Source organism: Manacus vitellinus, unplaced genomic scaffold (assembly GCF_001715985.3).
Source record: "Manacus vitellinus isolate BGI_N305 unplaced genomic scaffold, ASM171598v3 scaffold_3_pilon, whole genome shotgun sequence".
Taxonomy (NCBI): domain Eukaryota; kingdom Metazoa; phylum Chordata; class Aves; order Passeriformes; family Pipridae; genus Manacus; species Manacus vitellinus.
In genome coordinates this window covers 31345988-31365746 of record NW_021940535.1, presented here as the reverse complement: position 1 = coordinate 31365746, position 19759 = coordinate 31345988, and the positions used below count along the sequence as shown (strand labels likewise).

At 36.1% G+C, this 19759-nt stretch overlaps 1 protein-coding gene across 1 annotated transcript in view; it reads left to right on the top strand.

Annotated features, from left to right (window-relative positions):
• Nucleotides 1–19318, top strand: part of CASD1 (CAS1 domain containing 1) — a 28362-nt gene extending 9044 nt beyond the window's left edge. The window contains 14 exon segments of the mRNA XM_029961982.1: nucleotides 730–792; nucleotides 1984–2028; nucleotides 4708–4831; nucleotides 6516–6730; nucleotides 7688–8113; nucleotides 8527–8616; nucleotides 9193–9312; nucleotides 10274–10430; nucleotides 11976–12055; nucleotides 12893–12994; nucleotides 14278–14418; nucleotides 14931–15008; nucleotides 15981–16073; nucleotides 16920–19318. Of these exon segments, the coding sequence (XP_029817842.1) occupies nucleotides 730–792; nucleotides 1984–2028; nucleotides 4708–4831; nucleotides 6516–6730; nucleotides 7688–8113; nucleotides 8527–8616; nucleotides 9193–9312; nucleotides 10274–10430; nucleotides 11976–12055; nucleotides 12893–12994; nucleotides 14278–14418; nucleotides 14931–15008; nucleotides 15981–16073; nucleotides 16920–17186 (2001 nt within the window). The 3' untranslated portion in view covers nucleotides 17187–19318.
• Nucleotides 19319–19759: the final 441 nt, after the last annotated feature.

The following is a 19759-nucleotide window of genomic DNA, read 5'->3' as shown; positions in this document are numbered from 1 at the left end:
CATTTCACTTTAATATGTATTTTTAGACCATTTGATAGTGCTGCACCTGAGGAGTGACTAGATGCTAGGAAGTCATGGCTTTGCCTGGGAGACATAATAGTACTAGCCAAAGTCTAGACTGACTTCTAGAAGGTTAAGCACTACTCCTGGCATCTGAAAGAATGCTGGTAGGTAATGTGTTTAATAGCCATGGCACTGTTAGATTTAAACAGCTGATAATTTTTGAAGTTGTAAGGTAAATTGTTAGGTTTTATTTTTGTTTGAAAATGGTGATTTCATGCTATCAATTATGTTATACTCTGGAGCAAAGAAAATCTGCTGGTAAAAATGTGGAAAATTGAACGAAAAGCAAGTTGTAATGAATAAGTTATAGATGTGACCTTAGATTTATCCCTGATCACGTAGGAAACCCAAGGACATCCAATTTGGCAACTGTTAAAAAAATTACCTTCTTGGTGAAATCCCAACTCCTGAACCAGAAATGAAAATTTGGGGTTTTTTTATGAGGGAAAAGTTTTGTGGGATTGCTGCCTTTTTTTGCCTTTGCTTTCTGTTTTCCAGGCCATGGTGTCAGGCTTTTCCTACTAACTATAAGGGAAATCTCACTTGGGGCTGAATGGTTTTCCTTTACAGTTGAGTTGATGGCATTAGTCTGGTTTTTTGAATTTTTTGGTTTTAGTCTACTGGTTGCTTTTTAATTTACAGAGTAACTCTGCCTTTGTCTTACAGGATTTTCTATGGTATCCAGAAGTTAATGGCTCTATGAGGCAACGTATCAAATCTTGGACTGAGGTTTGTCTTAAGAGATCTGAAATTTGAAGTCAAAGTAGTGAAAAGGGGATGTTTACTAGCTTATATGTTTCTGGGTATCTTCTGGTCTCCAAAGGACGACTTCACTTGGACCAAAAAACCCCAAAGCAAACCAGAAAAACCCTACTTCCTAGGGGCAGGTTAATTCACCCTGTTAAAAGCTGAAAGGATTTCACTCTGATCTGGTGTTTCAATTCCTCTGTGTCTGCAATAGCTCCACTTTAATGTGACCAAATATTTCAATCCTTTGGTCCATTCCAACTTTCAATATATTATGATTCTATGATTTTATATTTATGTTAATTTGAGTGTTTCAGACTGAAGGACAAAGGTGATCTGCAAAGTCAAGGTTTTCTTGATTTTATTTGTTTTGAATATTTCCCTCAATTAACATCCTATTAATTTTTGATTTTTCAATTATGATGCAGGTTGTCATGTTATTTTGTATGTAATTCTGATAACAAGTCATATGTTTGCAGATTGGCAACTAAATTCTTTTCCTTTTTTCCATTGTTAACCTTTAAATAGCCTGGAGTTATTATCAGTAGTAGCCCTGAATGATTCTTTTGCTACCCTATAGGTCATTCTTGCACACCACCTTCCATCAGGATAGTTGAAGTTACCATTTGGTTTTCTTTTTCTATGATTACAACAAAAAAATGAGAGGTGCTAAGCCCTTGCTGTGCCAGAGCAGAACTCATACTGAGGTGATCAGGACTGTTTCCTTCTGCTCTTCTGTTTGACTACATGTGCTGGTCCTTGTCCTGGATAGAACTGTCAGATCTCTGGAGCAACAACTGGTCATCTCAGTCATACAACAGATGTTTGACAATGCTGAGAGAGACTGAGATAAAAAGTACTTCAATAGTGTGATCTACAAATTACTTGACCTTAGGAGAAGAAGTTTAAATAGCTTTTAAAGAGAAATACACTACTAAATTAATAATGATTGTTAGTGCTTATTGATACTTCATGCTTTTGCAGATGCTATTTTGTGAAAATTCAGGTATATCACAAGTTGATGTCTCTGTAATATGTCTGTAGTCTACTACTTACTTTTGTAACCATTAGCTGATGGACAAGTGAGTCACGGTTAATTAAGATATGAGTTGTAATAATAGGTATAATTTATGAATATTTTAAAACTAATTCCTTTTTACTTTTGTGTCTTAGGGTTCTGTGGCAAAACCTCATATAATTGTAGTAGGAGCTGCCACGGTAAGTTAGACATCTGTGGGGCATTTTAGTAAAGAAGGAAGTTCTTGTAGGATGTTCTTAGGAGAACATTAATGCTCTCAAGTTGGTTACAGGATGAAGTCGTTAAACCCAATTTATAATAAAAAGTCTACTCTCAGTGAATTTGCTGTTACAAGTAGTTTTAAAATATAAGGTGTATTTTATTGTAGCTGTGTAAGGTACAGTACTTGCTTTTTGTCAGCAATACTGGTTAATAAGCATTGATTAGCTCTAACCTAGCTAATAAAGAAGCTTTAATTAAAAGCAGATTATTAATTTAAAATTTTAAATGAAAGTACTTGCATACTAACTAAGATGCATTTTTAATTAACTGTTTTCAGTCACAAAATACTGCTTTTGAGCATGGTCCAATTTGGAATGTTCTTTTTGACCACACATATTTCCTTTAGATTTATGTGGGTAAAAATGAATAATTCAACCACCAAAGAGATTGCGGTTCCTGAATCTTCTTCCACTGGAAGTTTCCACCACTGCTGTGTGCTGCAGTGTCACAGAAAACAAGGCTGACAAGGACCAGAAGAGGTGTCCTAACCCATCAGTTTGCCACAAGGCAGGATCAGTTATACTTGTGTTGCACTTTGCAATAGTCAACCAGTTCTTTAAAACTTCCAGGGATGGAATTCAACAGCCCCTCCTAAATATTCTATTCTAGTAGTTCGCTGGTACTGGGAATCAAGAGTTGAACAAGTGCCTGTCTCATTATTTCCATGTTTAATATCCCTTACTTCCAAATATTTGGGAATTGGAATTTGAAAGGGATTAGCTGTTATATTTTCATACCAGCTGAAATGTAAAGAGGGGAAAATGTGTTCCATTATAAATAAAATCCTTTGAAAAAAGTTTTGTTTAGGGATGCTTCAGGCATTCTACCAGTCTGGAAGCTTCTGAGCGTGCCAATCTAAGGGTGAATTCCCTCAATTTTAAGGGAATGTCATGTGTGTATGGAGACCTCCACACATTTCCTGAGGGATGAGGAATTCTCTTTTGCCTTTAGGTGAACCCCTAAATTCCCATCTTTTGTAGGATTCACATAAATATTTGAGTTCTAGGATTCATAGTAAGCGTAGAATATCCCTTCTCAGTCTGAGAATGTAGCATGTATTACTAGCACGAGTCATTGTATTTCACACAGAAAATGCCATTATATATGGGTAGTGTTCTGGCATGCAGAAGGTCAGGTTGCAAAGCTCTACAGGACTCTTAGCTAAATAATGTCCTTTGCTCATATGTAAAACATTAGCCATTGCTGCTAGTCCTTTGTGGACAGCAGGAGATACAAACTAACAATATGCAAGTGAGGCTCAGCTCTTCTTTACACCAGTATATTTACACAAAACATTAGTAGTGATACCTAGAGTGGGACAAAGGTAAACATCCCCTATTTTAAGGATCTTGCAAAAAAATAAAAGGTTCAAAAACGAGATGCATCAGCAACCTCCTCACAGCTGACACTGGTGTGGTAACCTGCCACTAGATTGAACTGGTGTGTGCTCTTGGACTTGTCAGCATTTTGAAACTTCCTTTTATCTTTTAACTTAGCTCTCAGTTTGGTCATGCTGCTTTGGCCTGGACATGTCTGTCTTAAGATGTCAACTGCGTGACAGTTTATAAATAGAAGCAAAGTCTTACAAACTGGAGAAACTCCAGCTCGTACAAAACTCAGTTGCTTGCTTATTTTGGGAAAAGGAGCTACTCAGAGAATGTCACTATAGTGTCCTGCTTCTTAATTCCTGACTTCCTGTTGAATGGAATATGCTGTTTTAACTGTCTGTTAAATACTGTAGGTGAATCACAAGTAAAGATGTAGCTACTGGGAGAAAGAAACTGCCTTTTTTTTTTTTTCAGTGTGTGAGCTCTCAGAGCAGCTGCATCTTATTTTGTTTCATGAAGTATTAATTTATATTCAGTAATATTCTGAGGAAGTGCATTAATTGGTGGCTTACATCAAAATTTTTATGTAGATATTTAGAAATAACAATGAGTTTACTACATTCAGGCTAATTGTTTTGGGGGTTTTTTTCCATTTGTTTACTAAATTAGTATAGATACAGTAATACTTAAAAAAAATGCTAAATCCATTTTTTCTACAATGAGGGAAATTCTTTTCAGAAGTTAGGAGAAATTCTAGTGTGGCTATATCATTCTCCCAATCATTTCATTTAGAAGATTAAACCACAAATTAAAATGGCTCTTTTTCTTTTTTTTTTCCTCTGTGGGTATCTGCAAAACAGATGGAAATGTTGGAACTCGTTACCACCATCAAGTTTTGTTTGCACGCATCTCTTGCTGTGGTCAGTTTTCCTAGAATAGAATTGACCAAATTGGACATGCTTTTTAGTGGCTTTGCTACTTCATTGTTGATTAAAATCAGGAGACTTTGAATTAAAACACCTTGTGTAATTTAATTTATGAAAAGTCAAATGTACCTAAGTTGAATGTTATATACTCTGCATTTAAATGATCTGTTTGAATTTAATTACCTACTTGGTCCGAAAGAAATTTTTTAGCACTTTTGAATAGAAAACTTAAGGAAATCTAGCTATATAGAAATAATGAAAAATAGCTACTAACAGGGCAAGGGAATCAGTGAATTAAGTCTTCAGGCATACGGGTTCTCAGTCTATTTCTTTATTTCTTCAGTGGTCTATCAAGATTCACAATGGCAGCAACGAAGCCCTTGCACAATATAAAATCAATATCACTTCAATTGCACCTCTTTTGGAAAAATTAGCAAAAAGTAGTGATGTTTACTGGGTCTTACAAGGTAAAGTAGTGAACAGTAGGTAACAATTTGTACCGTCACTGTCTGTTGAATCATTATCTTGTAGGATATGGAAAAGTTAGTCCATACTGCTTACTTGCGGATTTAAAAGGGTGTTGGTTAAGTTTCAGTCTGGCTTTTCTTGCAGTCTTAACTAGCTGATGCCTAACTAGCTGCTACTAGTGATGGAGATTCCAAAGCTCTCTCAGGAAGATCTTTTGCCTTATGAACTCTTAATTCTTTGTTAGCTTACTCTCAGACTCAATGTACCAGGTCTGTTCTCTCTGTGCTGTGCTCCATACATGCCTCCTGGGAGTCAAGAACACAAACAAATGAAATAGCAGAATGCCTGTGATTTTGTTCTATTAAATTTTCAAATTACATTAATAATAGGAGAAGTTCAACAAGTGCATCCTCTATTTGTGTCTAGAATAAATAGACATACTCTTAAGAATACAGAGAATTTAGGTGTGTAGAATGAAACTTGCTTCTGTGCACCGAGATCAGAAATCGTGGTTCACAATAAGTCAGTGAGATTTTTATCATGGCACCAAGCTTACATTCTTTTGCTTTTCTTCAATAAAACTAAATTATATCCCTGACACTGAACAATGATCTTATAGTGACAATGTGCTCCTGGTTTCTTCACCACAGAGCACAGCATTTTATATTATCACCTCAGTTAGAAAAGTAGGCACATTTTGAGCCCTGATAGCAATTTACTCAGTAGTACCCTTACAGTCACATCCAAGTTCCTCTCAAAGATGGTTCTAGAGGTAAATCTGAATCAACAAATTAATCTTCTTGCATTCCTTTCAAAACCATGTTTATAACAGATGCAATTAGCTGTCAGACATGTCCCACCATTCTGTTGCTAAAGATCTAGTCCATTTGAGTAATCTGTGAGCTCTTTAATGAAACAAGTGAGAGGAGAAGCAGCCTGTACACAGAGTTGTCTAGACATCGTCCAAAAGTAGGCATGAGTTAGCTACAGTAAATCAACTTGCATCTCATAGGGTGTGTCACATCAGCAGCTTTTCACAGCAACCTATTGATCTCCAGCTGACCTTTTGACCTAGAATCCTGTATAGCTTTGGTGTTAAGCTTTATATAATTTCTGAAGCCTGTAGGCGATTAAATTGTCCATTTTTCTCTAAAGCTGAGATTCTGCTATCAAACTGGAATCAACAGAAGCAAGTGGAATATGCTTATTAAATGTGACTTAGAGAAATGAGAAGCTTTTTTGTTCCACAGAAACTAGAGGGTTTGGGAGAGTTTGTTTGTTTTTTTTCTGTATGTCTATTCAGCTGCTTGTCTTCTGTCCTCTTTCCTTTGGAGACTTATCATGGGGGATTCCATTACTGAGAGAAGGAATAAGCAGCTCTGCACTCCAGCCTTTTGTAGGTTTGGGGAAATTAAACAGGCATTCCTGTCTGGCCAGAGCTTTCTAATCTGTAAATATATATGCATGACTAGAGAATGGTGATAAGAACATTTAATCATAAACAATTCTAGTAACTGTAGCAGTCATTTATTCCTTGCTGTGCATTTTTTGTACCATTAAACAATTGTACACCCAATTGTACAATAACCACCTAAATGAAAGTAGCCTGTACAACTTGACCTAAGCAAATGTCTTTGACAAGCTGAAGATTAATGTACTCATTCCTTGTTCTTTGAAATTCAGATCCTGTTTATGAAGATATGCTGAGTGAAAGTCGGAAAATGATCACTAATGAGAAAATAGATGCTTATAATGAAGCAGCTGTTCGTATTCTAAACAGCAGCTCCCGAAATTCCAAAGCTAAAGTTAAAGTGTTCAGTGTATCAAAATTGATAGCACAAGAAACTATCATGAAGTCTGCAGATGGCCTGCATCTCCCTGAATCAAGCAGAGATACAGTAAGTGTTTTTATAACTGGTCAACATTAAAAAGTAATAATAGTAAAACAAGATTTGAAGTGAATGTTCTTCAGTGGCAATGTATAAATGTAACAAGGACTGCATTCATCAGATTTTGTTCAGAAAATCCCAGTAGGTGGGAGTGCAATTTTACAGGAGTTTTAAAAAGCACATTAGTGTGTAGCTATTTTAAAATAGCTGTTAATCCACTAGATCTTTTAGATCTTGAGTGCAAATTTGTGCCTTCATGTGCAAAAATGAGTTAATGACTTGTAAAGCATTGCTAAGAAGTAAGTCTTAAATTTTCATCTGTCTGTCCAGAAGATTTTGGTTGGTAAGGAGGATGAAGAAGATAAGAAAACACATAATATGTGCCTTCCTGGTTGCATGGAGTGCCTCTGACTTTATTTCTTCTCTTTAATTTACCAATACATATATGCATGAAATGAGCCTCTCTGAGCATTGTCAGTCTGCTCTTCTTGTGAAAGAGCTCTCTTGTTACGTCACTTTTGGTTCTGCTCCTTTGCAGGTTTCAGTTGCTTTAAAGTACTTGATGAACTAAATATCCTCTCACCGCAGGTTTCAATCCCATCATCATGTTTTAGAGACTTGCATTACTGTGCCCCTTTAGGACCCAAGTTTGTGAGCAGTTTTTCATTTGCAGTCCATTTAGCTCTTTATAGCACTTCTTACAGCGAGTAGAGCAAACACTTCTAAGATGAGGAGTTTTTGCTTACCTCTAGAAGCTCAAGCATTTTTTGTTTGGAAGAGGTATTTTGACTGGACTGTTGAATGCAAGTGGGTGTATGGTAGAACTGTGCCATTTTATCTTTGTGTGATAAGGGAGAATTGCACATGTTTTATGTCAGTGCATGAGCTTGAAAAAAATTTCTTATTGTGTAAATATTAACTTTTTTATTGGAGTCTAATTAACAAAACTGCTTTTTTTTTTGGCAGAATGCAATGATTCTTATGAATGTCTACTGCAATAAGATAATGAAGCCCATTGATGGCTCCTGCTGCCAGCCTCAGCCTCCTCTCACTCTGATACAGAAGATGGCTTTCTGTTTTTTTACTTTGTCCATTATTGGATATTTAATTATCAGTTTAATTCATCGGAATAATTATCGGAAGAACAAATCATGCACTGATTTGGAAAGCGGAGAGGAGAAGAAACCTTCCATCAGCACGCCTAACGTTTCTACTTTAGAGATGCTTCTACACTGCTTTTGCAAACTTGGTCTAATCATGACCTATTTTTATCTGTGTGACAGAGCAAATCTTTTCATGAAGGAAAATAAATTTTACACACATTCATCTTTCTTCATACCAATCGTCTATATCTTGGTTTTGGGGGTATTTTATACTGAAAACACCAAAGAGGTAATGTTCACATTGACATCCAGCTTATAATGTTGTTTCCTAATTTGTGTGTAAATAACCAATTGCTAAATATTGAAAGTTAATTTTTCAAAGCCAATATAACTCATCTGCAGAAACGCCTTTGCAAGCAATATAGTGTTTGTATGGAATTGGATGCAAAAGCTTTTTGAAACCATGTCTGTGAGCACTTTAACTGTTCTCACACAGTCAAATTGGAAGTAAGCAGAGCTCAGCTATAAGAGAGTGTAGATCATGTTAAGATCTGGTAGACCTGTGTCCACTAGGCAGAAGATTTTTACAGTTGAGACCCATTTACTCATAAGGTGGTTTATTGCTTTGAACTTTTCTCCTCATTTTGTACCTGTTCCTTGTTCTTTTTGGAATATCAACACTCTTGTTTTGTTTTGCATTAGACTAAAGTGTTAAATAGAGAACAGACTGATGAATGGAAGGGCTGGATGCAACTTGTTATTTTGATTTATCATATCTCTGGAGCAAGCACTGTAAGTGATTTGAAATTTTTTTATTTTTTTTGTTCTGCTGGGAATGCAATTTGGGTATGTTATTTGAAAGGAAAGGTAGTGTAAATGTGTGTTAGAATTGAATTCCTGGAGTTTTAAACATGGTATAAGGAGAATTAGTTTTTCTCTCTATTTCAAGTGTAGACTTGATTGATAAAAGCATTATATACATTACTTGACCAGTGAAAAAATGTACTTCTTTCCTCTATGTAGAATATTACATTAATTTATTTTTGATTTCTAGCAAGATTCTTTTTTATGTTCTGAATTGAAACTGCTGAAGGTGAGCTTTCAAAGAACCCTTCTTAAGTCTTTCTTAACTGGTAGTTAGAATATGGAAAGTATAGAGCAATAAATAGGAGAAAATGATTTTAACATCAAAGAGGTTAGGGCACCAGAAGAGCATAGTAAGAAACAGGGAAATGTACCATAGGGTTTCTTTCCTTAGTTAAATCTGATTTACTACAATGCAGAAAAATCATAAAATAGAAGTGGGAAAAGGAAATCCAAAAGCATTTACGTGGCCATTAATACAAGGTACTTTATTTTTCTCAACAGTTTTTGCCTGTGTACATGCACATTCGAGTTCTGGTTGCTGCGTATCTGTTCCAAACAGGTTATGGGCACTTCTCATATTTTTGGATAAAAGGAGACTTTGGTGTATACAGAGTGTGTCAGGTAAGAATATCTACTTACTGTTTTTATAAAGAAATCTGTTTAGATAGCAAAATATCCATAATATATCCATCCTCCCTAAATGATGTGATATCAGATCACTTAAAAAAGGTTTGCACAGTAAAAATGGCTGTTGTGTCTATGTAATCTGATCTGTTTAGTCAGTAGTGTTTATCTAATACGAAACTAAATCGTATAAATGGTACTTACAATGTAGAAAATGTAAGTATGTATACTCTAAAATATCAAGACAAATATTTTCTAATAAATAGCAATGGAGGTTCCATTGCAGTATCAATTTACAATATATATTAATATATAAGTAATGATCCAGGCAGGCTTCCAAAGATGGTGTATTGGAGCTACATTTATTACTAAAGAAAACTAATTTTCACACCATAACAATACTGGGAAACGTACCTGGTTTCGTGGCTTTCCTCCACGTTTTTGCAGCATGTATTGTAGCAGTTTACATTTATTTTTTTTTTAGTATGTGTCTTTTATTGCTGTTAAGTGTTACACTGTCATGTGACTCAGGTCATTGTGCTTATTAAATGTATGTCTACAGCCTGATTGCAGTGCTGATAATGGCATTACCTCGCTTTAACTGAGCTAGCCCAGGTAGCTGTGGGAGTGAAAGCAGAGAGATTAACAGCATCCAGCAACTGGAATACTTGGTCCTCAGCCTGGGAAATAGTCAGGTCTGGTTAACCTTATTTTCATTGCAATCTCTACCCAAGCAGTGTAGGACAGGTCCAGAACCACAGAATCAGCCTGCAGTCTTACATTGCATTTTTGATCTTCCCTGAGATACTTGCCCATGTTTCCACTGGAATATAATCACCCCATGAGATGTAAATATGTAGATATTTTTGTACAGTGCTAAAGAAACATGTGCCCTACATCTCTCACTTTGCCTCCCAGTTTATATATCCTCTGTCTTCTCTTCTCTGACACCCTTCAGGTTTTATTTCGTCTCAATTTCTTGGTTGTGGTACTGTGCATAGTGATGGACCGACCTTACCAGTTCTACTACTTTGTGCCATTAGTCACTGTTTGGTTTATGATCATTTATGCTACCTTAGCTATATGGCCTCAGATTGTCCAGAAGAAAGCAAATGGTAAGATTTTTTTCTTTTCTTTCTGCTGTAAAACATTTTCATGTTACTACAGTGATAATCATAGAGAAAATGGCATTATTAATAGATCTCAGTCTCTTTGCAGCACAGCACAGCTGTTCACAGAAATACAGTTTGTCATAGATGAATTATGTGATTTGAAAAAGTTAACAGGTGATAACTAAACTCTGCCTCTGGCTGCAGTCACATTAGAATACTTTTTAATAGATTTTGATCATCAGAAATGTGTTTTATCAGGAATTGAAATATTACCGAATGCAAATTAAAACCATAGTTTGCACTGTCTGTGCTTGCTGAGACTGTGTCTGTCCCGGGCTAATAGGTACTAATAGGTTCACTAATGTGAACAGGGAGTGTTTAGACTTTCCTGTTCTGCTTTGCCAATGTGTCTCATCCATCTTGAGCCCCAGTTCTGCCGTATCTGGCCAAATACGAACATGGGGTTTGTAGTCTTAGTATCTTAGATTAAGTCAGCTATTATGTCTTGTGATAAAAGTATTTTAAATAAAAATTTACGTGAAATCTCAGTTTACATTATGCGTTGCTATTCATTGAAAAAGCTGTCATTATGTCATAAATGCTTATTATTTAATTCACCTAAATTAGAACTACAACCTTAGAAGTCTTAAATCCTCTTTCCCTATGGATGGAGGAGTATCTCCATTTGATATTCTGCAGATATGACAGTGAATTATACCAAATATGTACTAGGAATAGATGCTGCAAAAATACACTTAAAAGTAGTTTTACATGGTATCTCAAAGGCAAATAGCTTCAATTTTATTTTTCTTTAAGTACAAAGGCACTTCTGTTCCAGAAACAGAGAAATTACTTGTGTGTGCTTCGGAGCAATAGTGTACTGTGAAACTAGAAAATCTTTCAATGTCAGCTTTCAGTCGTTTATGTCCCTGTTTACAGCCAATTTATATGGCAGGAGAGGGAGATTATCTCTGTTGCAGTGTTGAGGCTTAGGTGGAGCTTAATATCAGTCGACAGCTTTGAGGAGTAGTTTCTCAGGCTTCTTTTAACAAGATACTTGTCCTTAATAACCTGAAGTTGAGCTTTGGAGTACAACCAGTTCCACAAAGTTTAATAATATTTTCTCTATTTGTTTCACATGACAAAAGCTGTTGGGTGTTTTTATATATTTATTTATTTACATTCACCTAGAGTAAGGACTGCCTGTGCAGAGTGTTTGGGAAAGCAGAGGTTTTAAAATACAATTTCTGTTTGAACACCTAAATTCTCATCTTCCTGTATGTATGTTGTCCCTGTCTTAGACATGAGGCTCAATTTAGGATTAATAGGTTGTTAATTGCTGTGAATGTTTATTTTAATTGGTTAAAGTAAAATTTAAATGTAAATAGCGATAAAATATTGCTGGCAATATTTAAATGTTTATTTATGAATGGATCTATTACAAAGCACAGCTACATTAAATAATTGGCAATTATTATTTAATGTGTCCTGGGTTTTTGCCATTGAAAAATTAATGACAGTATAATGATTAATTTATTTTTTCCTCAGGGAACTGCCTGTGGCACTTTGGTTTACTGCTGAAACTGATATGCTTACTGACATGTATATATTTTCTGTCATATTCTCAGGTTTGTAAATCTTGACTATTAATGACCTTAGAGTGTGTTATTGCCTGTCTCTACTTCTTAATGTGCTCATAACTTGTATGTTTGCTCCAGTATCATAAATACAGAATCAAAAAAAAAAGGAAAAAAGAACCTTTTGGTTTCTTTTCGTATTTGAACTGGTTTGGATGCTGGAAAAAAACTCAATTCTGTATCTTACTCATTGCTTTGTTATCTTGACACATTTTCTGTGTACTACTACTACTACAAATGTAATAAATACAAGGGTCTCTGCTTTGGTTTTGGGGTGAGGTTTTTTAATGTGCTTAAAGTTCCTGATATTTGGCAGCATATGGTGATATGTGTGGTGATATGATGTCTCTGAGAGACACATCAAAAGCCTGGTTCACAGGCTAAATTAGGGACTTACTGCATGCAGTCAGTACAGCTGACAGAAATCAGGGCAGAGTTTGTCACTCTAGGATCTTACAGGGGAGTTTGTGTGGTTTTAATCCCTCACTGGTTTTAAGCCTTTTGTACTGTAGTCGTCTGTAGAGTGTGTTTTTGTTATCACAGTGTATCAGTGGATCTCTCCCTTTAAGTCAGCAGTACAAAATGAAAGATGTGCCAATAGCTTTATGGGAGGCAAAACTGAAACCCTCTCTCATGTGAAGAAGTTTTTTTGTTTTCTTTTTTTTTTTTTTTGGTGTGGAAAAACTTCCAAGGAACCCTGTAATTTTGCTAATGCCACATAACCATTGAAATAGGGATGAAATAACATTAAAGACAGCGTATTGATTTAAATTTAGTAAATACAGTTGAGATCCAAGTTAAAGCATTTGCCATGTTTATCTTTTACAGGGTACATTTGAGAAGATATTTTCATTTTGGCCATTGTCCAAGTGCTTTGAACTGAATGGGAATGTCTATGAATGGTGGTTTAGGTGGAAGCTGGATCGCTATGTATGTAACATTTGCATAAATTTATACTGGTCTTTTAAGTGTATTTTTTAATGGGGGGGGGAGGGGAGGGAGGGTTGTTTTCCTTTCCTCCAGAGAAAACAGGAGTTTACCCCATTGTTTTATAAAAGACTGAGCTGCATTCATCTTAGTTCTGCAAATGTCTGTCAAAACCTTGCTTAAAAGAAGTTGCAAAAGGAAGTTGATTTATTTGCTTCTGGATTTAAAAAATAAATTCATAAAGTGTCCTAGATTTGTCTTATCTCAGAAATTTTACTGTGAAAATTTAACACCTGTAGCACTTCAGGCTGTTGTGGTAGCTTTCTTAGTAATACTTTTTGCAAGTTGTATCAATTAAGGATGTATTTCTTTTAAGAAAAGATTAAAATCAGGGTCTGGATGCCCAAACCAAACTATTCTTGCACATACTTTTTAATGGTTTTCCAGGGGGAAAGTGCTTTTTTTCCCAGTTACTGACCCTACAGTGTGGGGGAATAGAACTGGGAGACATTCGGGTTCTTTTCTTTTGCTTTCTTGATAAAGGTAAATGCAGTTTCTAAGATGGGAGCATTTATCTGCTAAACTTACACTTAATGGGATCACTTGCATGCTTTTCCCTCTGGGGCTCTTCAGTAGCTGGAATTTGGGGAGCACACTGTTGTCACACCCTGGGCTGCCCCCAGCAGCAGCATGTGCTGTTTTGGACTCGGAGCCTTGTTGCTGTGGACCCAGGAAGGCTTCAAATAAACACAGAAGAGAAGCACCACATGGGCCTGAAACAGCCTGGTGCTGACAGCTAATGAGGACTTGGCGTAAGATGGCAGAACGCTCTGTTGAAGAATTGTGTCTGTGAGAAAGGGAAGCACTTGTCCTGCTTCTTGAATGTTTTCACCTGCCAACTTGGGAGAAAGCCAGAGACTCATGGTTTTTCCCCAGAGAAAGCCTTTTTCAGTGTTGGCACCGATTGCAGAGAGGATAGTAGGTACTTGAAAGCTTCTTGACAAGCTTTGTCAAGACTTGACAAGCATTGTCTTGTCTTTAATGCTCTCTGAAGCATTAGTAAAAGTTGGGGTTTTTTGTAGTTTGTAGTTTTTGTAGTTAAAAATGCAGTTTATGACTACCTAGTGTAGAAAGTCTGTTTTTGTTTGCTTCAGTAAATCTGGGAAAGGACCTTTTGAAATGTAGCTTTAAAAACAGTTTATCTTGTAGCATTTCTATTAAGTGTTTGTACCTAAGTACTTGTAAAGGCCCTGAAATACTCTTTGCATTTTATTCGTCTTTTACAGGTGGTTTTTCATGGGATGCTGTTTGCTTTTATTTATCTGGCATTGCAGAAACGTCAGATGATATCAGAAGGAAAAGGAGATCCTCTTTTCTCCAACAGAGTTTCAAATGTTTTATTATTTATTTCAGTTGTCTCCTTTTTGGTACGTACCGACTATAACCTAGTATAATCAGGTTTGTAAATATTTAAATAAGTTTTCTGAAGTTCTTGTTTAGAAAATACTTTAAGAAATGAAATCTTGATCTGGAGATATTTCAGCTGTGTTTTTCTGTACAGCCCTACCTATCTACTCATTAAAATATTTTTCTGTTCAGTCAACTGTAGATAAAAACATCATCACTCTTTCAGTTAATTGCAAAGGTTACAAGAAAATTGGATCATAAAAATAAAATGGTAGATAATGCAGCTCTGATCTCCACCCTTAATTGCTTCTTTATTTGTGATGAAAAAAATTGTATGAATAAGTATAGATTCACCAGTTGCAAAGAATTTGAGACACAAAACTAAGCCAAATGTAGGGGTTTTTCTACTAGTGTCTCACATCTTAGTGAACAAATTACCACTAAAGCAACTCAAAATACCATACTCTTGTTTCATTTTTAAATGTTACATACAATTGCTACACAGACTGATTTTTTTTTTTATATCATTTAGACCTACTCTATTTGGGCTAGTAGCTGTAAAAACAAGACAGAGTGCAATGAGCTACATCCTTCTGTTTCTGTGGTGCAGGTAATTTTAATTATAGTCCTTTTCATTACAGTCATAGAATCTAGTCTGTTCTTATTTGGTCTTGGTTTTAAACTGTTTTTAAATATATCTGTGCCTTAGCATGGAATGTCAGATATTGCACTTCATTCTCATGTCTGAAAGTGAAAAAGGGTTTAATGACATTGCTCAGTTTTTCATTGCCTTTAAGCACTGAAATTGGACACTGTGACTGTGCTTTTGATTAACCTGGATGTCCCTAGCATAGGTTTCATATGCACCGTTTCAGTCCACACCCAACTTTTGACTATATGAGTAGCAGTGGAAAAGAAGGCAGCTGTAGGAAAGCATGACTGTTTGTGAGGTATTACTGTAGGAAGCAACCTATGGGACCCTGTAGTCACTTTTAGGCAGAGAAGAGGTGAGCCACAGGGGCATGCATGTGGTTTTTTTAAATTTAGATTTTCCTCTTGCTTTGTCCCCTGCCTCACTAAGCACCAGGTGTCTGATTCTGTGCCCTCTGTTTCTTTTTCTTAGTAGTTTGTCCTGCTCTCTTGAAAGGCAGCACACATGACTTAATTTTTTAATATTAATTTGTCCATCCTGACACCCTGTCTTTAAAAATTGAGGGTTAATTCAGATTTGTGGCCACTTTTATTTTAGGCTGGCATGGTGTAACACGTTTTGTGGCCATGCCTAGTAACTGTATAGTAACAGCTGTCAACATCAAGGCCATGATTCTGCTGGAGATGTAAATGTGACCTGCTATGCTTTAAGAATGTGTGTAAGAGATTTTCAGTTTCAATGCCTACTTTGTTAAGTATAAACTGCATGGATTTTTGTTTGGTTTAGATAGATATTAGATATTAAAAAAATTTTAATGCATGAAGCAGTTCACTTCAGGCAGTAAATATGAATAAACCTTTTATCTGTTTGTAATTGGCTTGTCATCCACAGTTGCTTTTTTTTGTTTTACTTTTTTAAAAAAAAAAAAAGATTTTAGCTTTCATCCTCATCAGGAACATTCCTGGCTATGTCCGATCTGTGTATAGCTCCTTCTTTGCCTGGTTTGGCAAAATTTCTTTAGAGGTAAGTAGAATGACCAGAACTACAGTGAACTGAAACTTAGAAATGTAAGGATGTTTTATTATCTAAATCTTCATATAACACATAGTGAAAACATTTATTGGTTTACTCAATACCATGCTGTGGTGTTTGACCTCTTTTAGCATTATAGCTTCTGTTACACTTAAAAATCACAACTGAAATAGCAGTCTCACAGTAGCAAGTTAATTCTTGTGCTATTTTGGGGGACGGAGTGATTTAAGGTTGGGAGGGTGGGGATTTAATGCTGGAGTATGCTGTGAGATGTATGGAGTTGGAAGATAAAAATTTAAGCCAGTTGAAGAATCAGCATGAATTATACTTACTAGTGTAAGTAGACTTATAAATGTGTTTGCCCTAGAAAGCTTTTTGTGAATAATTAACAAATGTAACTTTACAAACAATGTATATGTAATACATGATTTTGTGGGGTTTTTTTAAAGGATCACATTCCATTCTTCCAATTTCTGATGAATTTTAGGTGCTGGTCAACTGCAGGGATCTGTGCATTCATCAGTTGAAGCACTATCTCTTATTTTTAGGCTTGTTAGTTCAGACCCTCACCAGAGAGACAGTAACTGAGCAGAGGTGGATTCTTCCTCTGCTCTGACAGAATGTATCCCATGCTCCTCGGAGCCTTATTTGGTTAAGGGCCAAGCAAACCCATTTCACTGTGTGTTCTAACAAGCTCATAGTCTTATAGTGAAGACGTGGAATGCAACTTCTGATTTAAACAGAAGTATGTCAGTTGATGCAACAGTAATAATTATATGGCTTTAGGTAAGTAAAAATATTTATAAATACTATTAAACACCTTCTTTTTTCTTTTAGCTTTTCATTTGCCAATACCATATTTGGCTGGCAGCAGACACAAAGGGGATCTTGGTGCTCATTCCTGGATATCCAATGTTTAATGTTCTTGTCAGCACTTTTATATTTGTGTGTGTGGCACATGAAATTTCTCAGATCACTAATGATCTAGCACAGATTGTGGTTCCTAAAGATAACTCAACTCTGCTGAAAAGGTTGCTATGCATAGCTGGATTTTTTTCTGGACTACACCTCTTCTCAGCAATTCAAGATCAGTCAAGGCATTAACTTGGAAACTTTCTTCAGGTTTACTGTTTGTGTGCCTGAACAAAAATTCTCAACTGGAGGTACAAGAAGACATTTAAATTAAGCGTGTGGAAAATGTATATAGCGCAAATGTACATATTTTGTGTGGAAACAGCCTTCTCAAATAATCTGAGAAACAAGAGTGCACTGTACAGAATTGCATGTGAAAATGAGTCTTTTCTACTGGATGTATGTTTCTGTTTACATATCTGTTTAAACGTGACACGAAGAAGTGAGGTGGTTTAGCAGCACCATGGGCGTCTCACGGGACTGAGCCGGCACTGTGGGAGCCGAGTGAAGAGCGGGTGTTCCGGGCGCGCGGCCCACACCTCGCACGTGCTGCCATCATTCCCAGCAGGAACAAAACTGAGCAAACCTGGGATCCTTCGGAATGGCCCCTTCTGGCTGATGTGAAACCAGGGCATTTTTCTGAACAAAAAGGGTAATTTTTTGTTTAGAAATCAGTATTTCGGGTGGAAATAGTACATATTATATGTAGTCCTTTATAAATGGAAATAAAAAGTAATCATCAGTTGAGTGATTGAAGATTATATACAAGTTTACGTAATGTTTTATGGGAGTTTTTTTAGAAATTTAAGGTGTTTTCACAAATATGGTGAATTCTGAGATTAAATTTTTTTATAAAGAAAATTTGATTTTTTTTTTCCCCCTAAAATTGATATTCCATAAATTTTCCACTAATTCATCTAATTGTGTGTAATTCTCTGTACAACCCCCATGAACAAACAGATGAATAATTTTCAGAGACTGAGTTCAAGATGGAGAATTTTTGGAACACCTTTTCAACTGAAATCACATCATATCCACTCCATCAGATCTTAAGGAAATTGGAGAACAGAGAGATGGTGATCACTGAAGCTTTCACTGAGTTTGTAGGTGACCTTGAACTAGGTCTCATTAGGGAACTGGTGCCATATTCTATCCAGTAATAATATTTTCATTTAAAAGGATGCAAGTCAAGGATGCAAGCCACTCTGTTGGTATGAGGAGAAGGTACTGAGTGGTCATCTTTGTTCCATGCAGATGGCTGAATCTCAGAATTACAAGTGAAATGAGATTGCAGCTGTTTGGAGGAACCTTTTTTCCCATCCTTTTTAGCAGTGCCCATCTTTCTTATTAACTCTTTCCTTTAGAAAAAAACCCTAAAATTAAAAGAAATAGTCCTTCAGTGTGGCAGTGACATGCTGTTGTTTACATTCTACTTATCAGTGAAGTTATGGACATTTCTTCCTGTTTGTGGGTTTGATTCAAGTAATAGTTTGACCTTAAGTTGCTTTTTCATTTTATTCTTCTCCTGATTCTTTGTTAGCACTCAAAAAACATGAGCACAGTATTATTTTCCAAGCATGTTGTGCAATTATGTATAATTATAAACAACATGACTCCTAATTTGTACCATATTTACCATCCCATGCATGTTCTTGATCTTATTCCAGGTAAAACATTGAATTCAAACTTGCAGCCATGAACGAGTGCAAAAGAAAATTTGTGAGAATGGCTTCAACTTTTTTTTTTTTTTGGTGGAGAACAGTTTTCTTTTAAAACTGTTTTAACAGTTATCATCATAAAAACACTAAAAATCAATCATTCACTTGCCCCAAATTCAGCAGTTTTACTAAGCCTGCCAGCTATTTTAAAGCTATTGGAAAGATACTCAGCTGTTTGTTCTGTGTGTGCATTACTCCTGATGTTTGGGAAGTTAAACCTCCTCAAAAAATACCTATGAGTGACTGAAGGAAAGGGTGTAGGTGAACACCGTAGACAGGGATAGCATGCATAACCTTCATCTATGCCAGTATTTTGAGCAACAGGAACTGTGAGTTTGAGGGATAACTTTTGTTTTGTTCTTCACAACTTAAGTATTGTAGATATAATTCTATTTATCTGTTGTACAGACTTGGTTAAAAGATTTATTTTTAATGTTTGAAATAATGCACTTGTTTACTATTACTGTATGTGGGATAAATATATTTTCTTTTCAGGTTATGTAAAAATATGAAGTAATTTAAACATTAAATAAATGTGCTGTGGATGCTTATTTTTGTAATGGGAGCAGCATCAATTAAGTAAAAACTTTTTATTGCTTGACTCGAGCTGCACTTCGGTTCACTGTTCAGCCTGCCTGGAATCACAGTTTAGTACTGCAGTTTCTCCAGAGCTCTGCACTTCTGGATACCGTTACTTCGAGGTATTCACTGTATCACAAATTATGTCTGATGCAACGCAGGAAGAAAGATTCTTCTGCAGTAAATGGCACTGTCCCTGCTCTGATGAAATTAGAGTTCCAGTAGCCAAAACCACCCTGGAGCTCAGGTGTCCTCAGCAGAATTCTGCAGTGGAGGCGCAGAACACTTTTCTGCCCAGGTTAGAAGGCAGGAACTCTGAGGCACAGCTCTGCAGGAAAGGACAGGAACTGACTTGGGTTTTCTTTGGTCTGGCAACATCAAGAAACCAAACCCATCTTTAAGATTCGTTTGGGTTAAGGAATTTAGCTTCTAACTGAGCTACTTAAATCCCATACTAAATAGAAGGGG